The sequence below is a fragment of the Sarcophilus harrisii genome, chromosome 1 (genome assembly GCF_902635505.1).
Source record: "Sarcophilus harrisii chromosome 1, mSarHar1.11, whole genome shotgun sequence".
Classification (NCBI taxonomy): domain Eukaryota; kingdom Metazoa; phylum Chordata; class Mammalia; order Dasyuromorphia; family Dasyuridae; genus Sarcophilus; species Sarcophilus harrisii.
In genome coordinates, this window is record NC_045426.1 from 602,684,446 (window position 1) to 602,705,822 (window position 21,377).

Here is a 21,377-nt window from a genome sequence, read left to right on the forward strand (position 1 = left end):
GTTCAACTCCCTCCCTCATTTTGCAGTTGAGCAGACTGAGTCCTAATGTTATACTTAGTGAAAAAAGGAAGAGTATAAAATTGAATTCTTTGATTCTAATGCCAGTGTTTCACTTTTGGACTTTTTGAAATTTTAAAAATCAAATATAATATTTTTTTTTATATAACCAAAGTCCCTGTTCTTTGTCTTTTATCTTTCCTTCCAGACCCGGATCCAGTGAAAAGAAAGAAAGGAAAAAAGGCTTGTAAAAAACATGCATAGTTAAGCAAAACAAATTCCAGAATTGGCCATGTGCAAAAACTGGCTCAGTCTGTACCCTGATGTCTGTCAGAAAGTAGATACCATGTTTCATCTTTAATTCTTTGGATTGTGGTTGGTTATTGAGCTGATAAAAGTTTTAAATCTTTCAAAACTGTTTGTCAGTACAATGTTGTCTAAACTGATCTAGTTCTGCTCACTTTATGTTGTATCAGTTTGTACAAATCTTCATAGGTTTCTCTGACTTCTTCCTTTTGTTAATTTCTTAGAGCACAATAGTATTTATTATATTTATAGACTATATTTTGCCCAGCCATTTCCCGACAGATGGGTATCCCCCTTAGTTTTGTACATGTTGAATTTGAAGCCCAGTAGGATGTCGGGTAGTTATAGGGAATTATAGGGAGAAAGCTAAATCTGCAAGGATGAGATTTCAAAGGGAGTGGGGTGGGGTGGCAGGAATAAAAGGGCAGAAGAAAAGAGGAGCCAAAGATGAAGTTATGGTGGAACACACACAGTTAAAGGTAGGAGGAAGATAGTAAACTGACTCAGCTTGCAAATGAAGACGTCAGCTAGGGCTGCTACTTTGAAAATAAGTTCTTTCTATCCCAAACTTTGCAACAAATTATCCAGAAGAGTAGGAGTTATTCGGTTTTACATGTCTTATGCGGTACAGGCTTTTTTTTTTTTTTTTTTCTAAACAGAATGATTTACCCTTGCACTCCAAATGGAGCAAGCAGAGGTTATCCAACTGAACCCTTTTCTCAAATTTCCCACATCTCCTTTCTCTGCCATGAAAGAGCGAGGAAACAGAAGGAGGAGATGGCAAAGTGTTGCTCAAATAGAGATTTTCTAAATTGGGAGGAAACAAAAGCTTCCCCCATTTGCAAGGGGCATATAGTTTTCCAGAGTGCCACTTTCAGAGAGGTCCCTCCCCCCACCTGATGTCTACCTAATTGCTAGACTAGGACGCCTAAATACCAAAAGATGGGGAGCTGGAGGTGGGACTGAATTTCTCTCCCCCTCCTTTTCCCCCCTCCACTTAGGCTAACGAGGAACTTTCCTTTGCTGCCAGAGAAAGGAGCACTGCCCTCCGGAGTCAATCAAAGGGAGGTCGGGGCATTGGAGGGGGATAGCTTTGCCATCCCCTTCCCGGCTTCTTTTTGGGGGATTAACTAGCAGGAATGAGTGGGGAAGAGCACGGGGAAGACGCGGCGTCCAGCTTGTTGCTGGAGGACGTACAGAGGAGGCTTCGGAATGCTTTCGGTAGTAGCATCTCACCCCGGGACGTCCCGTTGCTACCACCGGAGCCTAGGAAGCAGCAACAGGAGCAGCCGCAGCAGCCCTGGGAAAGTTTTAGGAGCCGGGCCACTGCCGTGCGGGAGGAGCTTCGTAGGGCGGCCATAGAAGGAGCCATCTCTTGGCTACGAGCAGAACTGGTGAGCCCTGCCAAGATGCGCTGGGCTAGACACTTTTCTTCTGGTTTTCTTTACTTTCTTCCTCTTTCTTCTACCTCTCTGATTTTGCCTCTTTCATTTTCTCCTAATTTTTGCTTTATTTTATTTGGACATTTGGCTCCAAGTGTTTTAACCTCTGGTAGGAAGGGCTTAGGACACGCACACGCAGAGACAGAGACACAGAGACAGAGATACACAGAGAAAGACAGAGACCGAGACAGACTGAGAGAGAGAGAGAGAAAGATCTAGAGAGACCGACATAGACCCCGACAGATCCAAAACACAGAGAGGCAGAGAGACGAGAGAAAAATGAGAGAGACAGAGACAGACAGATACAGAGACACACAGAGACAGAGACAGAGAGACAAAGCAATTCTGGGAAGAACAGGATGTGTAAGGGGACTGGGGATGGTTGGAGGAGTGGCCTGCCTTTATACACAGTCATTATTTCATCTTCCATTCTAGAGGTTAACATCCCAAACAACTTTCAATCATCCTTACTCAGACACTCTTCCATCTTTTCAACCTCTGGGGGAAAAATGGTAGAAACATTCACAAGTACTCCCTGGGGAACTTGGTTATATTTCCAACATACTGCAAGTTCTCTAGTTATATATTATACAATATCATAGATTTAGAGCTGAAAGAGAATGAAGAGGTCATTGAATCCACCCCTTAGAACAAGGAGGCCACCAAGGAAGTTTTGCCTTGCCTAAGGTTTCCCCAAGTACAAATAGGGCAGAACCAGGATCTGAACTAAGGCTTTCTGATTCTTAGCCTATCAGGTGTGTTTGATTTTGTCTTTTGATTTTAATTTCAGGAAGGATTAATTCTATTTGAAAGATCCAGATTCAAATGTCAGATATGCTTCTGTGCAACCTGTAGCATTTCCTTGATATCTATTCAAATTACCTGGGTGAACTTGTACACGTCACACCTTCCCTGATCCCCAGTTTCCTCTGGGGACTAAATAAATTTTAGAGTTCTTTTCAGCTCTAGATCTATGTTTCTATGAACAAATTGGAGACTGGCTGACTAGTGATGATTGTGACTGTCCATCTGCACACTAAAAAGCTTGAACTATGCTCATCCTTGTTCTTTTCTTATAGAATAATATTTTGGAAAATTGGAAATAATTTAACTATATAGGGCTATTTTAAAATTTCTTTTAAAAATACTATACTTAAAACTTAAATACAAAATAGAAAAAGAAGAAAAGCATTGGCATGTGCACAGAGGGACATTAGAGAAAATTCAGAATATGAGACAATAAATTCCCATTTCAAGAAAACTTGTATAATACCACACATTTTGTTCAGAACTGTCTATCTTTGCTTGTAGGTTTTTTCTTGTTCTCTGCTGTATATTTTAAATTTTATTTTCTTTTCCCTTACCCCTGCCAAAGCTAGGATACATATATACACACACATATACACAAGCTATGATATATGTATATATGTATGTATATATATACATACATATAGAGATATAATCATGCACTTATATACACATATACATTCATATACATCTATGTGAGGCAGTACTATGCAACTTTGTCCTCTTTCTCTGAAAGTGGAAAACATCATCTTTTATAAGTCCAAGTCTTACCATATTTTTCTAAATGTACCAACTCATCATTTCCACAGCAATATATTCCACCCTTATACAGTCTAGTTATTTTAAATGGTGTAAAACAATATTGATTTATATGGCTGATATATACGGTATTTTTTTCCCCTCTTCTTTTGGTTAAATCTATTTTAGCTTTTACTTTTGTGTGATATCAATGATTACTACCCCTGGCTTTTTTCCTAATAAATTCTACTCCTGATCATTGTTGTTATGTTTGTGTGCATTCCTTACTTCCTATCCCTGTTGATTCTTCTATTTTACTTCTACCCTCTATTTTACCCTGTTATTGCTTAACTTATCCCCACACTAAAGATCTCTCCCTTGTTCTCTCCCTTCTCTTTCCTTCCCTCTTTATCCCATTCCTGTTAATCTACCCACCCATCTATACCTTTTCCCCTTATCCCATTTCCTCTCCCGTTTATTTCTTTATAAATTTAGAAGAGTTTTATATCCATATATATATGTGTGTGTGTGTGTGTATGTATGTATGTCTGTATGTATTATTCCTCTTTAACTTATCCTCTATATGAGTAGGATTCCAGAACTACCAGCTCTCTTCCTCCATCTAAATACTCTGTCAATTCTTTCACTTGCACCTCATTCATATAACACATATACTCTTTTCAAAATCTTTTCCTACATGATTTTGCTTTTTAGATTTACATCATACTCAGTTCAACTCCAATCTTTCTACCCAGTTACTAATTAAAATCTTGGACATATAGGATTTACATTTCTACATATAAAACACAAACAGTTTGTCCTATATTGAGTTCCTTGAAATTAATCTTTGATGTTTATCTGATATTTCTCCTGGATCTTATATGACAGATTTTCTATTAAATTCTGGTCTTTTTGCAACAGAACCCTGAAAACCTGACATTGAACATCCTTTTTTTTTAAAAAAAAAATTCGGGATTATACTTAACTTTGATGGATATAAGATTTTTCAGCAGCAACCCTAATATTTTTGCTCTTCATTATATATAGTTTTCTAAGACCTGCAATCTTTTAATGTAACCAATCCTAAGTCTTTTGTGATTCTAATTAGCTTTTCTGTATTTGAATTGTTTTGTTATGATTGTTGTTGTTGTTCATTTTGAAATTTGGCTATGATGATCCTTTAGGTTTTCTTTGTGGGATCTCTTTTAGGTGCTGATTGGTGGATTTTTTTCTATTTCTATTTTCTCCTTGTGCTCTAACATATCAGAACAATTTTCTTTAATTATTACTTGTATTATTCTATTAAAATCCCTTTTATTTATTGTAGCTTTCAGATAGTCCAGTTATTCTTATGTTTTCTCTTCTTGATCTGTTCTCCAAATATGTTGGGGTTTTTTATGAGATGTCTCACATTCTTTTCTATTTTTTCATTCTTTATATTTTGTTTAATTATTTCTTGGTCTCTTATAACTTCGTTGACTTTCCCTTGTCCAATTCTAATTTTCAAAGAGTCATTTTCTTTCTAAAATTCTGGATCTCCTTTTCTAGTTGTTTGGCTTTCTTTTCATAATCTTGTTTTTCTTGGATTGTTGTTGTTTTAGGGTTTTTTTTTAATCATTTGACTTTAAGGGCTTTTTTGAGTTCTATGAATTCTTTTTGGGCAGGTGACCATTTAATATTACTCTTTGGGATAGGAGAAACGTCCTCTTCTGAAGATGAATCCTAGTGTTCCCTATTCCCATAGTAATATCAGTTCTCCTTTTTTGAACTAGAACCTAAAACTAAGAACTGTACCCTTCTGTAATTGTCTGCAGCCAACAATGTCCCTGCCTCATAGCTTCTGCTCTCACTGAGAATTCTGTGGTTTCTTCTTGCCCAGGGTTTATCTCTGCAGCAGAACTGGGACTGACATTCCTTATCAGCAGAGATTTCCTGGCTCAGACATCAAAATCCCCACCCTATTTGGAGGATGAAAAATTCCTGTGGCTGGAACGGAATCTTTTTCCCAACCCAGCCAATCCCAGGGCCCATTGCTTGCTGTTTCAGAGTTAACTTGGAGGTGTTTACACTTCACAAGGGCCAAATCTCTATCCTAGTAGCTTTCTTAGGATTTTCTCTGATTGTTCTAGGACTACTGTTCTGCTCTCTTTTATTTATACTGCTCTAGTTTACTCTGAGGTGCAATTTTGTCTTGGTTGTGGGGGGAATCTGGATAGTTTAGAATTTTCTAACCTACTCTGCCATCTTCTCAGAATCTTCCCCACATAGGACTTTTTCCCCAGTCTGCAGAATAGTAACATCCATTCCCCTTTTCAGAAATTCTGTGGCGCAGATAAAATACTGAATAAGTAGATCAGGTATTTTAGATTTACATTTTCAGCTAAATTATAGTGCACAGTTTCCAGTGCCTTCTTGTTGAAGCTCAATCAGAAATGCTGAAACCTCCGAATACTCAGCTGGTAGTATGGATGTCTCTCTCTCTCCCTCTCTCCCCATTACTTGGTAGACATTCTTTATATATTTAGGTATGTTGTCTTCCCAGATAGAAAACACATTCTTTCAAGTCATGAACTGTTTCATTTTTATCTTCATGTCTTTACTTTCTAAAACTTTGTGTTTTTTACTTACTAAGGTGCTTTGTACTTACTAAGTGCTACAAGTAGATTTATAAAGATAAAAATGAAATAGTGCCATTAGCTTAATAAATGTGTATTGAATGATAATGGGGTATTCTACTCAGCAAAATGATGCTTTCCTCCATTAAATTACATGGTATTGAAAACTTCAGAAGTAACTTCTATCAATTAAAAAAAAACTCCATTTTTTAGATTTTCTGTTTTTGTGCAATAGGGAAGGCAAATGGTGCAATGGAAAGATTGCTGCATTGGAAATCAAAGAGTCAGGATTCAAATCCTAGTTCTCCTTGAACACATCATTTAGTGTCTCTGAGCTTTAGTTTCTTCTTAAGGAGTTGGACTAAAGGTCATCTGAACTTCCTTCCAACACTGAATCCATGGTCAAAGAGCTAGTAACTGTCTGGGGAGGAATTTGAACTCAGGTTATCCTGACTTAAAACCCAGCACTTTATCCAAAATGACCCCTAGCTATTTCACTCTCCTCATCTCATGAACTATGTCTTTACTCATAAAAGTTGTCATAGGTATGTCTCACCATCATCCATATTGATGCTATTTCTATCTTATTAAACTATGAATTTTTTTTCTTATTATAGTTACCTAGTCTTCTATCTTTCGTTGTGATTCCCTCCTCATAAACCCACTCTTTGTCCCTACTGTGACAATCTCTATGCTTTGTTCTCCCAATTGATCACACCTCCTTTGATGACTTTGTCATTGTCTCTTCATAGTCTTGATTCCATAGTTCATCAGTTCAACTATATCTTGTCCTCCATCCTTGAATTATTTGCCTTCTAATCTTACTTCTATTCACATCCTTCTTTTCTTTTATTTCCTTTAAATTTTTTAAATAGCTTTTTATTGACAAAACATATGCATGGATAATTTTTCAATATTGACTCTTGCAAAAACTTCTGTTCCAACTTTTCCCCTTCTTCCCTCCATCCCCTCCCCTAGATGGCAGGTAGTCCTATACATGTTAAATATATTCACATTCTCATCACATCTAGTCCTCAAATATACCACATACATTCTTTATTTCTTTCTCTGTGTTACTGAACACAACTGCAGGAAGTCACACAGCTGTGTTGACTTAGTTGAGAAAATTCATGTTCTTTACTCTGAATTTTGCCATTACTGATGTATGACAAATCTTTTATTTTTTCTCGATTCTCCATCTCATTGTTTACTATAGCTATTCTAATCATTATTTCAATACAAATATGTTTCTACATATGTCTTTTAAATTTACGCATGTAGTCCTATTTTTTCTCATGAACTTTAGCCTCACATTACCAGCTGTCTATTGGACTGTGTCCTTTCCCTCCCCAGATGTTCTGTTAGAATATCAAACTCAACATGTACAAAACATTTAATTTTCTTTCTTTCCAAATCTGCCAATCGTCCAAACTTTCCTCTTCCCTCTTCCAGTACTACATTCTCCCAGTGACCCAATAATTCAGAATCTTTCTTGAATTTTTCTCTTCCTTATTACTCTCACATCTATCCTCATTCAGTCATTAACACCTACCCCCATTCAGTCCAAGTCTTGTCTTCCAAGCCTCCTAACATTTCTGGAAGCTACCGTTTCTGTCCGCTCACATAGATATCCTACTTCATGCTTTCATCCTCTTCCATCTAGATTACTATAACTGTAGATATCTTATAATTTTTCTCTCTCCAATTTTTTGTTCCTCTACACAATCATCAAAAGGCATATGAGTCTGATCTCAGAAGTCTTCATTGGTTCCCTGTTGCTCTTAGAATAAAATACAACTGGATCAGCCTGATATTTAAGACTATTTGCCTTCTGACTCTAATCTACCTTTACAACTTTGTCTCATATTACTTTTTTTTTTTTGGCTGAGGCAATTGAGGTTAAGTGACTTGCCCAGAGTCACACAGCTAGGAAATGTTAAGTGTTTGAGGCCAGATTTGAACTCAGGTCTTCTTGATTTCAGAGTCAGCACTGTCCCATCTAGCTGCCCCTCACATTACTTCTTTATGCATTTTCAGTTCTGAAAAAACTGGATGATGATTTTCTCTCTTATCAGCATTATATTTTCTGATTCTGTGCATTTGTAAATCATACTATCCCCTAAAGATGAAATGAATTCTCTCTTAATCTTTCTTCTTAGACTATATATATTCCATCAAGGTTCAGTATACTCTGGATCCTTTCAGCTGTTAATGATCTCTCCGTCTCTTTCACCCTTCCTCCCTCTCTCTGTATCTGTCCCAAAAATTCCTGTCTTTTCAAATTTCCTTCTATTTACTTCTCTGCACATCCATTTTATCAATGTCCCAAAATAAAGTTAGCTCTTTGAAGATAAGGAGTTTCTTTTTTATATTTATATGACAAATTGTCTTGTATTGCCTTGTATTTAATATGTGATACACACACAGATATAAATGAAAGCAAAAACTATATATATATGTATGTATGTTCTAATACATATTTATAATATGATTTATTTAGACTTTAAGGTTTGCAAAATACTTTACAAATATTATCTCATTTGATATTCTCAATTAGTACTTCTTAAACTTTTTCCAGTCGTGACCCCTGACTGAGAAATTTTTTTTGCCTGAGAAATTTTTATGCAACGATGGTTATTTATATATATATATATATATATATATATATATATATATATATACGTATATATATGTACACATATCTATATATATATATATTACATATACAAATCAAACATTTACTGATAATAAATCATGAAGAAATCATAAATTTATTTTAAAGCAATTCTTTGGTATGCATGTAATTTTACCATTTATTAAAGAGAAAAGCAAATTTACTATTGAGATGGATGTGTCTAATTATTTTTTCATAAAGAATTTTTATTATTATTATTATTATTTTTTTTGCTGAGGCAATTGGGGTTAAGTGACATGCCCAGAGTCACACAGCTAAGAAGTATTAGGTCTCTGAATTCAGATTTGAACTCAGGCCTTTCTGACTTCAGGACTGGTGCTCTATCCACTGCACCAAGTAGTTGCCCCCCAAAATTAAATCTTTGAGAAATATTTGATGCCTTTTGGGAATAGTTTCCCAATTTTTGGGACCCCCACATTCAGGTACTTGACCCTGCATAGGGGTGTGACCCACAGTTTAAGAAGTTTTGTTCTAAATAACCCTGGGAGGCAGCTGCCATTATTTGGAACTTAGAAAGCATTGGTTGACATAAGAAATTAAATGCGAATTTAGAGGGAAGCCATAGAAAACATATGAAGGCTAGGAGACAACACAGAAAAAATTTAGAAACCTAGAAATGCATAAAATATATGAATAGCATTGTATGATATCAATATACTTTAATTTTAAATACCATAATTATTTAGACTTCTTCTCTGATACAAAGAGAGGGTCCATTTTTTTTTTTTTTGCAGATTTCCTAGATCAGGGAGGAACCTCATTCCTAATTCCTCACAATGTGGAAAGGATACCTATAAAGTTATGTAAATTTTTTTTCTTCCCCTTTCCCCACCCTACAGAAATAGTCACCATTGAACACCAAAAGGTACATATAGTAAAATTATTCTGCACATACTTTTATTTATCAGTTCTTTCTTTGCAGGTAGATAACATCTTTCTTCATCTGTGCTTTAGTTAATTTGAGTATTTATCATAGTTAGAATTACTTATTCACTCAAAGTCATTCTTAAAACAATCTTGCTGTTACTGTATACAATTTTCTCTTGATTCTGCTCATTTTGCTTTTCGTTATTTTGTGAAAGTCTTTCCATGTTTTTCTAAGATCATTGAATTTATCACTTTTTATAGTTGCTTCATATATATTAAGGTAATACCATATCTTATGACAAGCTGTATGATAAAACAAGTATCCTGTTTTATCTGCACTTTGAGGCACACAGAATCCAAGGTAATGCTGTGTAAATAGTGCTTCATAAATATTTACTGGATTAGATTAAATAGGAGTGTAATAGGACTAGTTGTAGTGTAGTGTAGTGTAGACACAGTAGGACTGTGCCACAACTAGGTGACACAGTGGATAGAGTGCTAAACCTGGAATCAGGAAGAACTGAATTCAAATCCAGTTTAGACACTTACTAGTTGTGTGCCAGGGATGAGACTTGAGCTAGCAATAATAATTAGCCCAGAATTTTAAGGTGTGCAAAATGCTTTATATGTATGTTATCTCTTGATTCTTAGCATCCCAGGCAGGTAGTGCTATTATTATCCCAATTTTACTCACAAAAACAGAGATTATTCTAATATAGTGCAGGTTCTTTTATTATCCTAATTTTGCAATTGTGAAACTGAAGCAGAGATTAAGTGACTCACAGCTACTGTATGAAGTTGAACTTTAATTTGGGTGTACTTGACTCTAAGTTTAATGCTCTGTCCACTGTGATACTTAATTGTAGGGTTCTTTCTCCTGTGTTTGTATGTGTATGTGTGTGAGTTCAGATATCTATAGTCTTCTAGCTCTCAAAGTGTTGCACAAGGATCCCTGATAGTCCCCAAGACCCTGTCAGAGGGTTCATAAGGTCAAAATTATTTTTATAAAGAAAGTTATACATTATTTATTTATTTAAATACTCTTCTTTCCCACTACATATCTGTATTAACAGCAGATTTTCTTCATATACTTCAACCAAAACAACAGATGGAATGCAGAAGCAGATATGAGAATCCAGCTGTCTTATATTAAGCTAGACATTGAAGAGATTTGCAGAAATATGTAAAACAGTATCACTCTTCTCACTACAATTTTTTTTTGGGGGAAATAGAACTATTTTTCATAAAATATGTTATTTATTTTAACATGTAATCAGTTTATTATTGTTATTTAAAATGAATTAATACATAAATATTTTAAAATTTTGTCAGTTTTAATTTCTAATATGGTAAATATTGATATATGTGATTTACATAAACAAAAGCTCTTTGAGGTGCTTCATAATTTTTAAGAGTGTAAAAGGGTTCTGAGACCAAAAAGTTTGAAAACTATTACTTTCAGGTAGAATTAAGTGTTTTTACTGAAGAGCAGAAACCACTTATATTTCCAGTGGCTCAAAGTGACAAGTATTTTGAAACTTCCCTGGACCCACATTAATCTACTATGGGTACAGCCTTCTTTGTGCAAACAGAAACCCTTTCAGACCATTTCATTCTATGAAATTTTTGTACATAGCCTTTCCTGAGTCCTTCAGAGAATATCTACCTAGCTAGTGATTAGGAGTCCTTCCTTGAGGTTTTAAAAAATTCACTGGCATATATCAACATCTGTTAATCATAGCTTTTTCTAAATGAGTGGGCCTCTTCTTTTCCTATATTCTATATTTATGACAATGCCTTTTACATTATTTCTTGGATGATGATGATAATGATGATGATGATGATGATGATGATAGTAATGGCTAGCTAGTTGACACTATTCCTAATCACCACAAATATTTTTAAACAAATTTATCTCTTCATTTCATGAGTAGCTTCCAATAGCATTGCAACAACAACAACAATGTGATGATGATGGTGATGGTGATATTGGTGATGATAGCTAGCATTTATATAGTGCCTTAAAGTTTATGAGACATTTTACAAACATTATTTTATTTGATCCTAACAACATTAGGAAATAGGTGCTATTATAGACCTTCATTTTACAGAAGAAAAAACTAATGACTGTTGTTAGTAATAGGATGTGTCCTTCTTATATCTACTATGTATCTTTGTAGAATTTGAATGTTCAGGTAACCTTCAGATATGTATCTCCTTGCCCTATAAGAATGGATAAATTCATATTTGAACATATGGCATTGTATGAAAATGGTTTTCCATGCATAAAAACTCATTACTAACAATTTTGCTCATTAGTTACTTTTGCTTTAATTTCATTATCATTTTGGAAGTGATTTATGTGGAACATGCATCATAAAATCAGTTGAAAGAGAACTCAGTCATTGAATTTAAACTCCTCATTTTATAAATGGGGGAGTAGAAGCTTAGAGAGAGAAGTTTTAGACGGATGGGGAGCAGGGAAGGAGAAAGAAAAAAAAGAATGAGTGTGAGAGAGGCAAAGAGAGAAACAGAGAAAGACAAAACACAGAGGAAAAATAGTAAGAGAGAGAGAGAGAGAGAGAGAGAGAGAGAGAGAGAGAAAGAGAAAGAGAAAGAGAGAGAGAGGTAAGAGAGGGAGAAAGAGGAAAAGATATTTAATGACTTGACCATAGTTACACAGATAGTAAATGACAGAGCTGAGTTTGAACACAAATCTTCTTGACTGCAAATCTAAATGTTCTTTCCACTGCACCATTCTTTGCTGATGTAGAAAGTCTGCTTTATAGCCAGTAAGAGAGGCATAACTAAAGAATAAAGTGAACAGCAAATTTAGTGCCCGTCTAATTTTTCTTCCCCACAAGCTCCCTATTCATCTTGTACAGTCATTCTTCTTGATGGTTATCTTCAGCTAATAAAATCCCCCTTGTGTATTTTTCCCCTCCTAGTTGGAGATGCGCTTTCAGAACCGGCAACTTGCCAGAACTTTTGTGGATTTAAACTTGGAAATGCAGCGATTGAAGATTGAAAATGAATTGTTCATAGCTTCTGAATGTCCAACCTTTGGAAAGAGCACTGTAAGCTCAGAATAATAAACTATATGTTGGAAGACATAAAGTCCAAAGAGAAAATATTTTTTCCCACAAACAAATCTAACACAAATATCATGAACAGGATGCACAAGCTTCTGAGGTAAATTCTGTAGAAGAATACAACTAGGTATCATGGGGAAATGAAAGGAAAAAGAAAATCAGTAGTTAACAACAAAAATGTTGTCTGTATACATTTTGAAAGGTTTCATGGGAAATAGAAAAGAAAAGAATATGGTCCATATATGGGGTTGTTTGACTGTTTTCCCCCAAGCATCCCCTTCTGGTTTCATTCATCTTTTACTTCACACTTCACATATTGGAGAGTCTAAATATTTCCTTTGATTGGATGAAAACATTTAAAATACATCTTTTAGAACACTGCATACATTTCTATTATTATAGAATTTTTCTTTTTGATTAAAAAGGATTAAATAGTTTTAAAAGTTGAAAAATCAGAAGTCTATAAACTTAAGCACTCCTGCCTATTAAAAACCATACACACATCAATAAACAAAAACCATTAGCCCACTTAGAATATTTGTTACTTAAACACTGATTGATAATAAAAATAATGTTTTATGGTCATGTAAAACAGATCTGGCTCACTTATCTATCTTTTTCTTCCTTCCTTCCTTCCTTCCTTCCTTTTTTCCTTTCTTCCTTCCTTCCTTCTTTCCTTTCTTCCTTCCTTCCTTCTTTCCTTTCTTCCTTCCTTCTTTTTCCTCTGTTCCTCCCTTCTTTCCTTCTTTGAGGTTCACCACAACTAAGTTAAGTTAGCAAATATGTCCTCAATCACTTTAGTGATGACACTTAAATCACAGAATTTTAGATCTAGAAAGGACCCATAGTCCATTTCAGCCAAATCATACTCTCCAAAGAACCCCTAGAATAATCCAATAAAAGGTCATCTAGCCTCTGCATGAAAGACTTCAATAAGAGAAAATCTACTTCCCCCTGAAGCACCCTATTTCACTTTTGGGTAGTTCTTGTTGTTAATAATTTTTTTTGTGTGTGTGATTGTTTAAAGTGGCCGCTTTGCAAATTTTATCCACATCTCTTGGTTCTAGTGTAAAAAAAAAAAAAAAGTAAGAGAACATGGATCTGAATTTAAACTCTGCAATTACCTGTCTGACCTTTGGCAGGTCATTTAATATTTTGGGATCTTACTTTCTGCTGTAAAATGAGGACTAACTAACCTCTAAGACCACAATCCACCTCTCAATCAATAATTTTTATAATTCCTTCTAATCCATCTTCCACAAAATAGCTCCTGAGATATTTTCCAGGAGAACTAGAAAGAACTACCATCTTTCTCTAATAATAATAGCTCAAAGACATATAGTGTTTTCAGTTTGCAAAGAATTTTCCTCACCTCAGCATAGCTAAGTGATGTGATTAGCAGCATTTTACAGATAAAGAAACATTTTTATAGATATTAAGTGACTTGCCTGTCATTAGAAGCTAATAATACTACAGCTAACTTGAATTTGAACTCAAGTTCTACTGACTTCAGGGCTGTATTATACCTACTGTGCCATCAAATAGTCTCTCTTCCCTCCCCTTATATAGTGTTAAGAAGTAGTGTTATTAATTCCCTTGAAATTCTTGATCTTTTGTTCTTCCAGGTGAATTTTGTTGTTATTTTTTCTAGTTCAGTAAAATAGTTTCTTGGGAGTTTGATTGATTTTAGCACTAAATAAAAAGATTAGTTTAGGGTGTATTATCATCTTTATTATATTTACTTGACCTATCCATGGGTACTTGATATTTTTCCAGTTGCTTAGATCTTATTTTATTTGTGTGGAAAGATTGTACTTTTATTTGTAGTTTTGCTTATATAGTTCCTGACTTTCCCTTGGCACATAGATTCCCAAATATTTTATATTATCAACAGTTATCTTAAATGGAATTTCTCTTTGTATCTCTTGCTGTTGGATTTTGTTAATGATGTATAAGAATGCTGATGATTTATGTGGATTTATTTTGTATCCTGCAACTTTGCTAAAGTTGTGGATTACTTCTAATAGCTTTTAAGTTGATTCTCTGGGGTTCTCTAAGTATACCATCATATCATCTGCAAAGAGAAAAGCAAATGAAGGTGGCCTACCTATACCACATCTAAAACTATATTGACAGTCATCAAAACCATTTGGTACTGGTTAAGAAATAGAGAAGTTGATCAGTGGAATAGGTTAGGTTCACAGAACAAAACAGCCAATGACTATAACACTCTAGTATTTGACAAGCCCAAAGGCCCTGCCTTTTGGGATAAGAATTCTCTATTTGACAAAAACTGCTGAGAAAGTTGGAAACTAATATGGCAGAAAGTAGGGATAAACCCACACTTAACGCCGTATACCAAGATAAAGTCAAAATGGGTTCATGATCTAGACATAAATAATGATACTATAAACAAACTAGAAGAACATAGGATAGTTTACCTCTCAGATTTGTGGAAGAGGAATGAATTTGTGACCAAAGAAGAGCTAGAGATCATTATTGATCATAAAATAGATAATTTTGATTATATTAAGTTAAAAAGTTTTTGTACAAACAAAACTAATGCAGACAAGATTAGAAGGGAAGTAATAAACTGAGAAATCCAAAGGATTTGATAAAGGCCTCATTTCTAAAATATATAGAGAATTGACTCAAATGTATAATAGTTCAAGCCATTCTCCAATTGATAAATGGTCAAAGGATACGAACAGATGAAGAAGCAAACTATTTGTAGCCACATGAAAAGGTGCTCCAAATCTCTATTGATCAATGAAATGCAAATTAAGACAACTCTGAGATACTACTACACACCTCTCAGATTGGCTAAGATGATAGGAAAAGATAATAATGAATGTTGGAGGGGATGTGGGAAAACTGGAACATTGATGTATTGTTGGTGGAACTGTGAATGAATCCAGTCATTCTGGAGAGTGGTTTGGAACTATGCTCAAAAAGGTATCAAGCTGTGCATACCCTTTGATCCAGCAGTGTTTCTACTGGGCTTATACCCCAAAGAGATCATAAAGGAGGGAAAGAGACCCACATGTGCAAAAATGTTTGTGGCAGCCCTTTTTGCAGTGGCAAGAAACTGGAAAATGAGTAGATGCCCATCAGCTGGAGAATGGCTGAATAAATTGTGGGATATGAATGTTATGGAATATTATTGTTCAGGATGATTTCAGAAAGTTCTGGAGAGACCAACATGAATTGATGCTGAGTGAAATGAACAGAACCAGAAGATCATTATACACGGCAACAAGAAGACTATGTGATGATCAATTCTGACGGACGTAGTTCTCTTCAATATTGAGAGGATTCAAACCACTTCCCCTTGTGCAGTGATGAAGAAAGCCATCTACACCCAGAGAGAGAACCATGGGATCAGTGTGGAACACAACATAGCATTCTTGCTTTCTCTGTTGTTATTTGCTTGCACGTTGTTTTTTCTCAGTTTTTCTTTTTCTTCCTTCTTGATCTGATTTTTCTTGTGCAACAAGATAACTACATAAATATGTATACATATATTGGGGGAAAAAAGTAGTGTTATTTCTCAATAGATGTAGCACTTTAAGTTTTGAAAAGTCTCATTTAAGCTTCACAAAACCCTCTTATGAGTAAGGTATTGCATCATTCCTGTTACATAGACGAGGAAACAGACTTTGAGAAGTTACTTAATTTGTCCTTGGTCACCTAACTAGTATGGCGAGATTTGCATCTAGATCCAAATTCAATCTTCTGTTCATTATATCACCAAGCTAGCACTTTCTTCACTTGTATAATGAATGCTTTACTCTGTGCTTTTTGCCCATGGCAATTGGTTTCTAAGAATAAGATAGTGGATCAAATTCTTGTTCATGGATTATTAGACTCTTACAGGCAAAAAGAGGAAGAGAACCTGGCCTATTCCTTCAATTACTTTATGGCCTTTGGCTAGAAGAAATTCATTGTCATTCTTTAGATAAACTGAGACCTTTGTCACTTTTCCTCAGGTACCGCCCCCCCCCCCCCCCCCCCCCCCCCCCCCCCCCCCCCCCCCCCCAGTTCCTTGTATCTCTTCCCTATTAAAATAATTGATGTATTTTCCAAGAAATGATTTTGAGTAAAAAGTATCCTTTCTTTTTCAATAGTAGAGTGTTTGACTGCCAGTGTATGTAGATTTTTGTGATTAGAATACATGAGCAATGATGAGTTTTGTGGATATATGAATAATTAACATGAATTAATTCAGATCTACAGTTTGATTTTGTTGATCCTATGTTATATTTAGGAATTCAAGCACTCTGGTATGGAAAAAGTCATTAAAAATAGTTTCATTGATGCCTTAAAAAAATTACAGTCTTTTCTGTGTATACACTCCTCTTTCTCCAATTGTCTCTCCAATCCATTCCATCCCATATAGCAAAGAATAATGGTGAAGGAAGAAAAAAAATTACCACAATGACTGCATGAGATAGAATGCATCCAACATTCTGTCCCTGTGGTCCTTACTTTATCTACTGATAGGATGAATGTTAGATGAAGGTATGTTATATGATTTATCCTCTGAGACCATTCTTGATTTATGAATGAGAGCATTTTTTTAAAAGGTTGCCTTGTATTGGACTTTTAAAATAATTCTGATTGAGGAAGTATTTTATGTTCTTTCTTTTTTGAGGGATAGCCTTTCTTAGGTCTTCTGTAAGTTGTTGTTATGGCTTCATGGCCTGTAACATGGAAATACAATGGAAGCTTTTTTTCCCCCAGAGCACTATAGTCATTTCAAGTTTTCCAATCTGTATTCTCCCATTAAGAGAATTTTTTTAGGGAATGATATTCTATTTATTATAGTAACAGTAAAATGAGTTTTCCTTAATTAAAAAAATTCTTGTAAAATGGTTTTCAGCTATTTAGTCACTAATTTTAAAGGTAGAATGTTGAGAGGCAGCAGGAAAATTAAACAATTCACTTTCCTCTGGTAACTTTTCCTCCTTTGAGTTACCTTTTAAATAAACTAGAGGAATAATGTGACTTCTTAAATAACTGGGAGATAAAAGGAACCAAGTCTTTACCATCTGGGGATTAGGGAGAGTGAGGAAAGGAAAAGTCATTATAATCAAAATGGTGCACTGTGGGCAGTTAGTCCTTCAGAAAAGAAGAAAGGAAAGTATTTAAAATGATGGTGGACCCAGAGAGCTACAAGAGAGTAGTTATTCAAATAGTTTAGTGAGAAAAATAGGGTGTTTAGATTTCTTAGAAGATGCTTTCACTTTTAACTCTTTAATTGGAGGTGGGAGGAACAGGAAGAAATCAATCATAGCAGAGAAATTCCAGCATGTGTGTTTCTTGCTATATAATAGCACTTTTTGCAACACCTAGTTGAGAGTGGTTGTGAAAGAGATGATCTCCTAAGATTTCTTCCAGCTCTAAAAACTGAGGTTGTGGTCAAGAAAAGAATCAATTTGAAGAATCAGAACACATGCCTTTACTTCTTTAACATAAACTATCTACTTTTTGGTTTTGAGTGCAAAACCTATGATTTCAATGATGCAAGAGAACTCTTGGTGAAGAAACATAACTTATTAATGTGAATTAGTAACTGTTCTGCTACTTATCCTCTTAGAAAATTGCCTGGATCACTAAAAGGTTAATTGACTTGCCCAGGATTGCAGTCAGTGGGAGTCAGAGATGGAACTTGAACCAGAAAAAAAAAATTTTTTGGAAGGAGGGTCCAAAGCCATCTTTCTAAACCCTAAGCCATCTTTCTAAACCCTAAGCCATGCTGCCTTTTATTCCTAATAAATAAGCAAACAAATGAATGAATGATATTTCAATATCACTTTAAGATTTGCAAAGTGTTTGCCTTATATTAGCTCATTTGGTTTTCACAACAATCCTGTGAAGACAGGAGGAGCTTCTAATATTGTTATAGTCATTTTATAGATATAACATGTTACAGGATTCCTGCAAGACTCTGTCCTGATTAGAAATATTAGGTAAGATTTTAGGGGCTAATCCTGGAAGGCCAATTTCTCTCTCTGGCTTATTATACCCTTCTGGAATAAATATAATAAAATCTCTAAATATAGATAAGGTATAGTTCATGTCTTGGTTTCCCTAAATGTGGATAACAGGATCCCAGAACTCAAAAAGTAATACATATGGTAGGACAGCTTTTATTGTAGTCGGCTGAAGACACAATTAGTCTACAGCAGCTCATAAACAGATAAACACATAAAACACTGGAAGAGTCCATCAATTTCTCTCAGAAGGGTACTGAAATTGGGGTTACCACTGAAGCAATTCTTTGACGTTCTGGGAGATCCCTATCTTTCCCACAAGTTTTACATAGTTCCTCCTACATCATTTTATCACTCAAGGGTTTAGATTTCATCTAGAAGATAAGTCTATTTTGGAGCTGTTGAGTTAGCTACTTTCCATCAAACTTGCACTGTCTGAATAATTTGCTGACCAAGGAGGCTCAGGAACAATGGGACCAATTCTTTTCTTTCTTAAAAGAGTATATTGCATCACTAAATCATCTTTCCTCATAAGTTTTGGTATCTGATTTCTTGATCCTGGAAAGTTTCAAACTGGGAAATTCTTGCAGTTCAGATTATTCAGGTGTCTCTTGAAAGATGGTGCTGCCTAGAAAAAGCCCCCTTATTTCTGGATAAATGGCCAGGTTCTAGAATCATACTCTCTAGGGAATTAAAATTCTTATTTCTTTGTTGATGTCCTGGAAATGAGCTCCCTTCCCAAGCCAAGTCCCCAAAATGCATAACATTTAGGTACCACTTTAAGGTCTGCAAAGTTCTTTTTAAATATTATTGTTATTTTATGTTGTTTCACAACAATCCTCTGAGATAGGGAGAATTTTAAGTATTATTATTACAATTTTATGAATGTAATTCTTGATATTGGACTTCTCCTGTGTGAGCTCAAGGGAGCCCACATTTAAGTCTCTACTGTGTGGTTATGCAGGAAAATCTATTGATGTCCTAGCTGCTGTCATCTCTTGGTTTAGGAAAGTCCATTCAGCATCTTTCCTCTGAAGCCACATTCAAGCATATTTTTCTCCTGTGTACTTCTGCCCTAAGACAGTTGTTTTCAACTGCTGATTAGGAGAGAATATGGATGGGCATGTAATTTTTCTTTCTGGGAACATGAAACTTTTGAAGAATGGTATTAAGTCATCCAATGCGAAAAGAAAGTTCTAGAGAGATGAAATTTTAGATGTCTTGGATAAGAGTTCATCTTCCTACCAACCAATTATGAAAAAGTAGCCTTAATCACTGGGAAGCAAGGAGGAATTTTGTAGCCTATCATGCAGGAGCCAATGCCTACTGTGCTCACCTTTTCTGTAGAGTGATGCTCTTAGGCTCATTCTATATAATTCTATTCAGCTGAATGCAGAGCTATCAATTGATCTAGGATTCCTCCTGATTAATTCATTTTACATTGACAAATAAAAGACCAGATGGATCAAGTCAACTGACCAGAGTAACACAGGTAGTATGTATCAGAGTCAGAATATGAACGCCAGTTGCCCCTAAATCAGACACAACTTCATCAAACTCTTAGATTTTTCCAATCAACATTTTAAACTTTTCTGTAAGATAGCAAGATTTCTTTCAGATTGACATTTCTAATAAATATTATCTAACAAATAACCTAGGTAAGTGGTATCAACCTGTCATCTAGAATCACCTCTGAAGTGGTCTGAATTCTCTTGACCTGTTCTCAGCCTTCAACACCTTCCAGATGAGCTAGGATACTTTTTTTTAAAGAACATTTATTGTTTCCCAAACATTGCAAAAATCTTAAGGAGAATAGCTAGCATTTACATAGTACTTAAAAGTATACAAAATACCTTCCAACTATTATCTCATTTAGTCCTTATAATAACCTTGTGGGAAAAGTGCTATTATTATCTCGATTTTCTAAATAAGAAAACTGAGCCATGGATCAACTTGCCCAAGGTCATATAGTTTATAAGTATCTGAGGCAAGAATTGAACTCATCTTCTTGAAGTTTGCCATCTCTTCTAATTTTCCTAAGCCTAGGGTCCCACAAACTCAAAACTGCAATCTTACATTCATGCCATGACTAAAAAAATATTTACCCTCTAGACAACTGAGATAGTAGCCTCCCCATTATTCTTTAGACGGCCAGTTCTAACCCATGGATCCACAGGAAAGCAATAGAAGTAAAAACAGAAGATTCTCCTAATAGACATGCAATATGACTTCTGTTATGGCATGGTGCACTCTCTATATGTTCTTGCTACAGAGTTCCTCTCTGGCCCAGCTGCCTGGCATATTGCCTAAATATTCTACTCTGGCCTTAAATTGATGAATTAAGTAGATAAATTTTGGGGTTTTGAGTTGAGGTAAAGAAATTTTTGTTTAAACCCACAGTTTGGGGGCAAAGAATCCCTTTTCCACAAAGGAACTCAGTTCTGGACTCAAGTGCACCAAAATCCATACCTATGAAAATTTGATCCTGAAGAGAAGGAATCAGGTTTTTCTTAAACTCTTTGGTTCATTATGTATACTCCCTGGAGTAGATTCCTGAGGAACACCTCATTTAAAAAAAAAAAAAAAAAAAGCTTAACTTTGGCTCATATCTAGAGTCTTCCCAAAAGAAATTAGCAGGGATCTATTCTAGAAAAGTTACTCAAGGTACAAAGTTTGGATATTAGGAATAGAAATTTCCTTCACCACAGAAAAAATGATTAAAACAAAAGGTTCATAATTGTTTTTGTTGTTTAGTTTTTGATGCTTCCTGACCCTTTTTTTTTGGGGGGGGGGAGGTTCTTGGGTTCTTGACAAAGATATTA

At 35.2% G+C, this 21,377-nt stretch overlaps 1 protein-coding gene and 1 long non-coding RNA gene across 5 annotated transcripts in view; one reads left to right on the plus strand and one right to left on the minus strand.

The window, feature by feature from the left end:
* AARD (alanine and arginine rich domain containing protein) overlaps nucleotides 1–13,218 on the plus strand; it is a 50,803-nt gene extending 37,585 nt beyond the window's left edge. The window contains exons 1-2 of one of the 3 annotated variants that reach the window (XM_012541777.2): nucleotides 985–1,697; nucleotides 12,416–13,218. In XM_012541777.2, coding sequence (XP_012397231.1) covers nucleotides 1,443–1,697; nucleotides 12,416–12,559 — 399 coding nt within the window. In that variant the 5' untranslated portion in view covers nucleotides 985–1,442 and the 3' untranslated portion in view covers nucleotides 12,560–13,218. Of the gene's footprint in view, nucleotides 1–205; nucleotides 938–984; nucleotides 1,698–12,415 lie in introns of those variants that run through there. The other 2 variants (XR_004231076.1, XR_004231075.1) reach the window with 2 other exon arrangements.
* The window catches only part of LOC105749373, a 128,520-nt gene that overhangs the window by 94,125 nt on the left and 13,018 nt on the right, over nucleotides 1–21,377 (minus strand). The gene's annotated exons all lie outside the window — the stretch shown is intronic.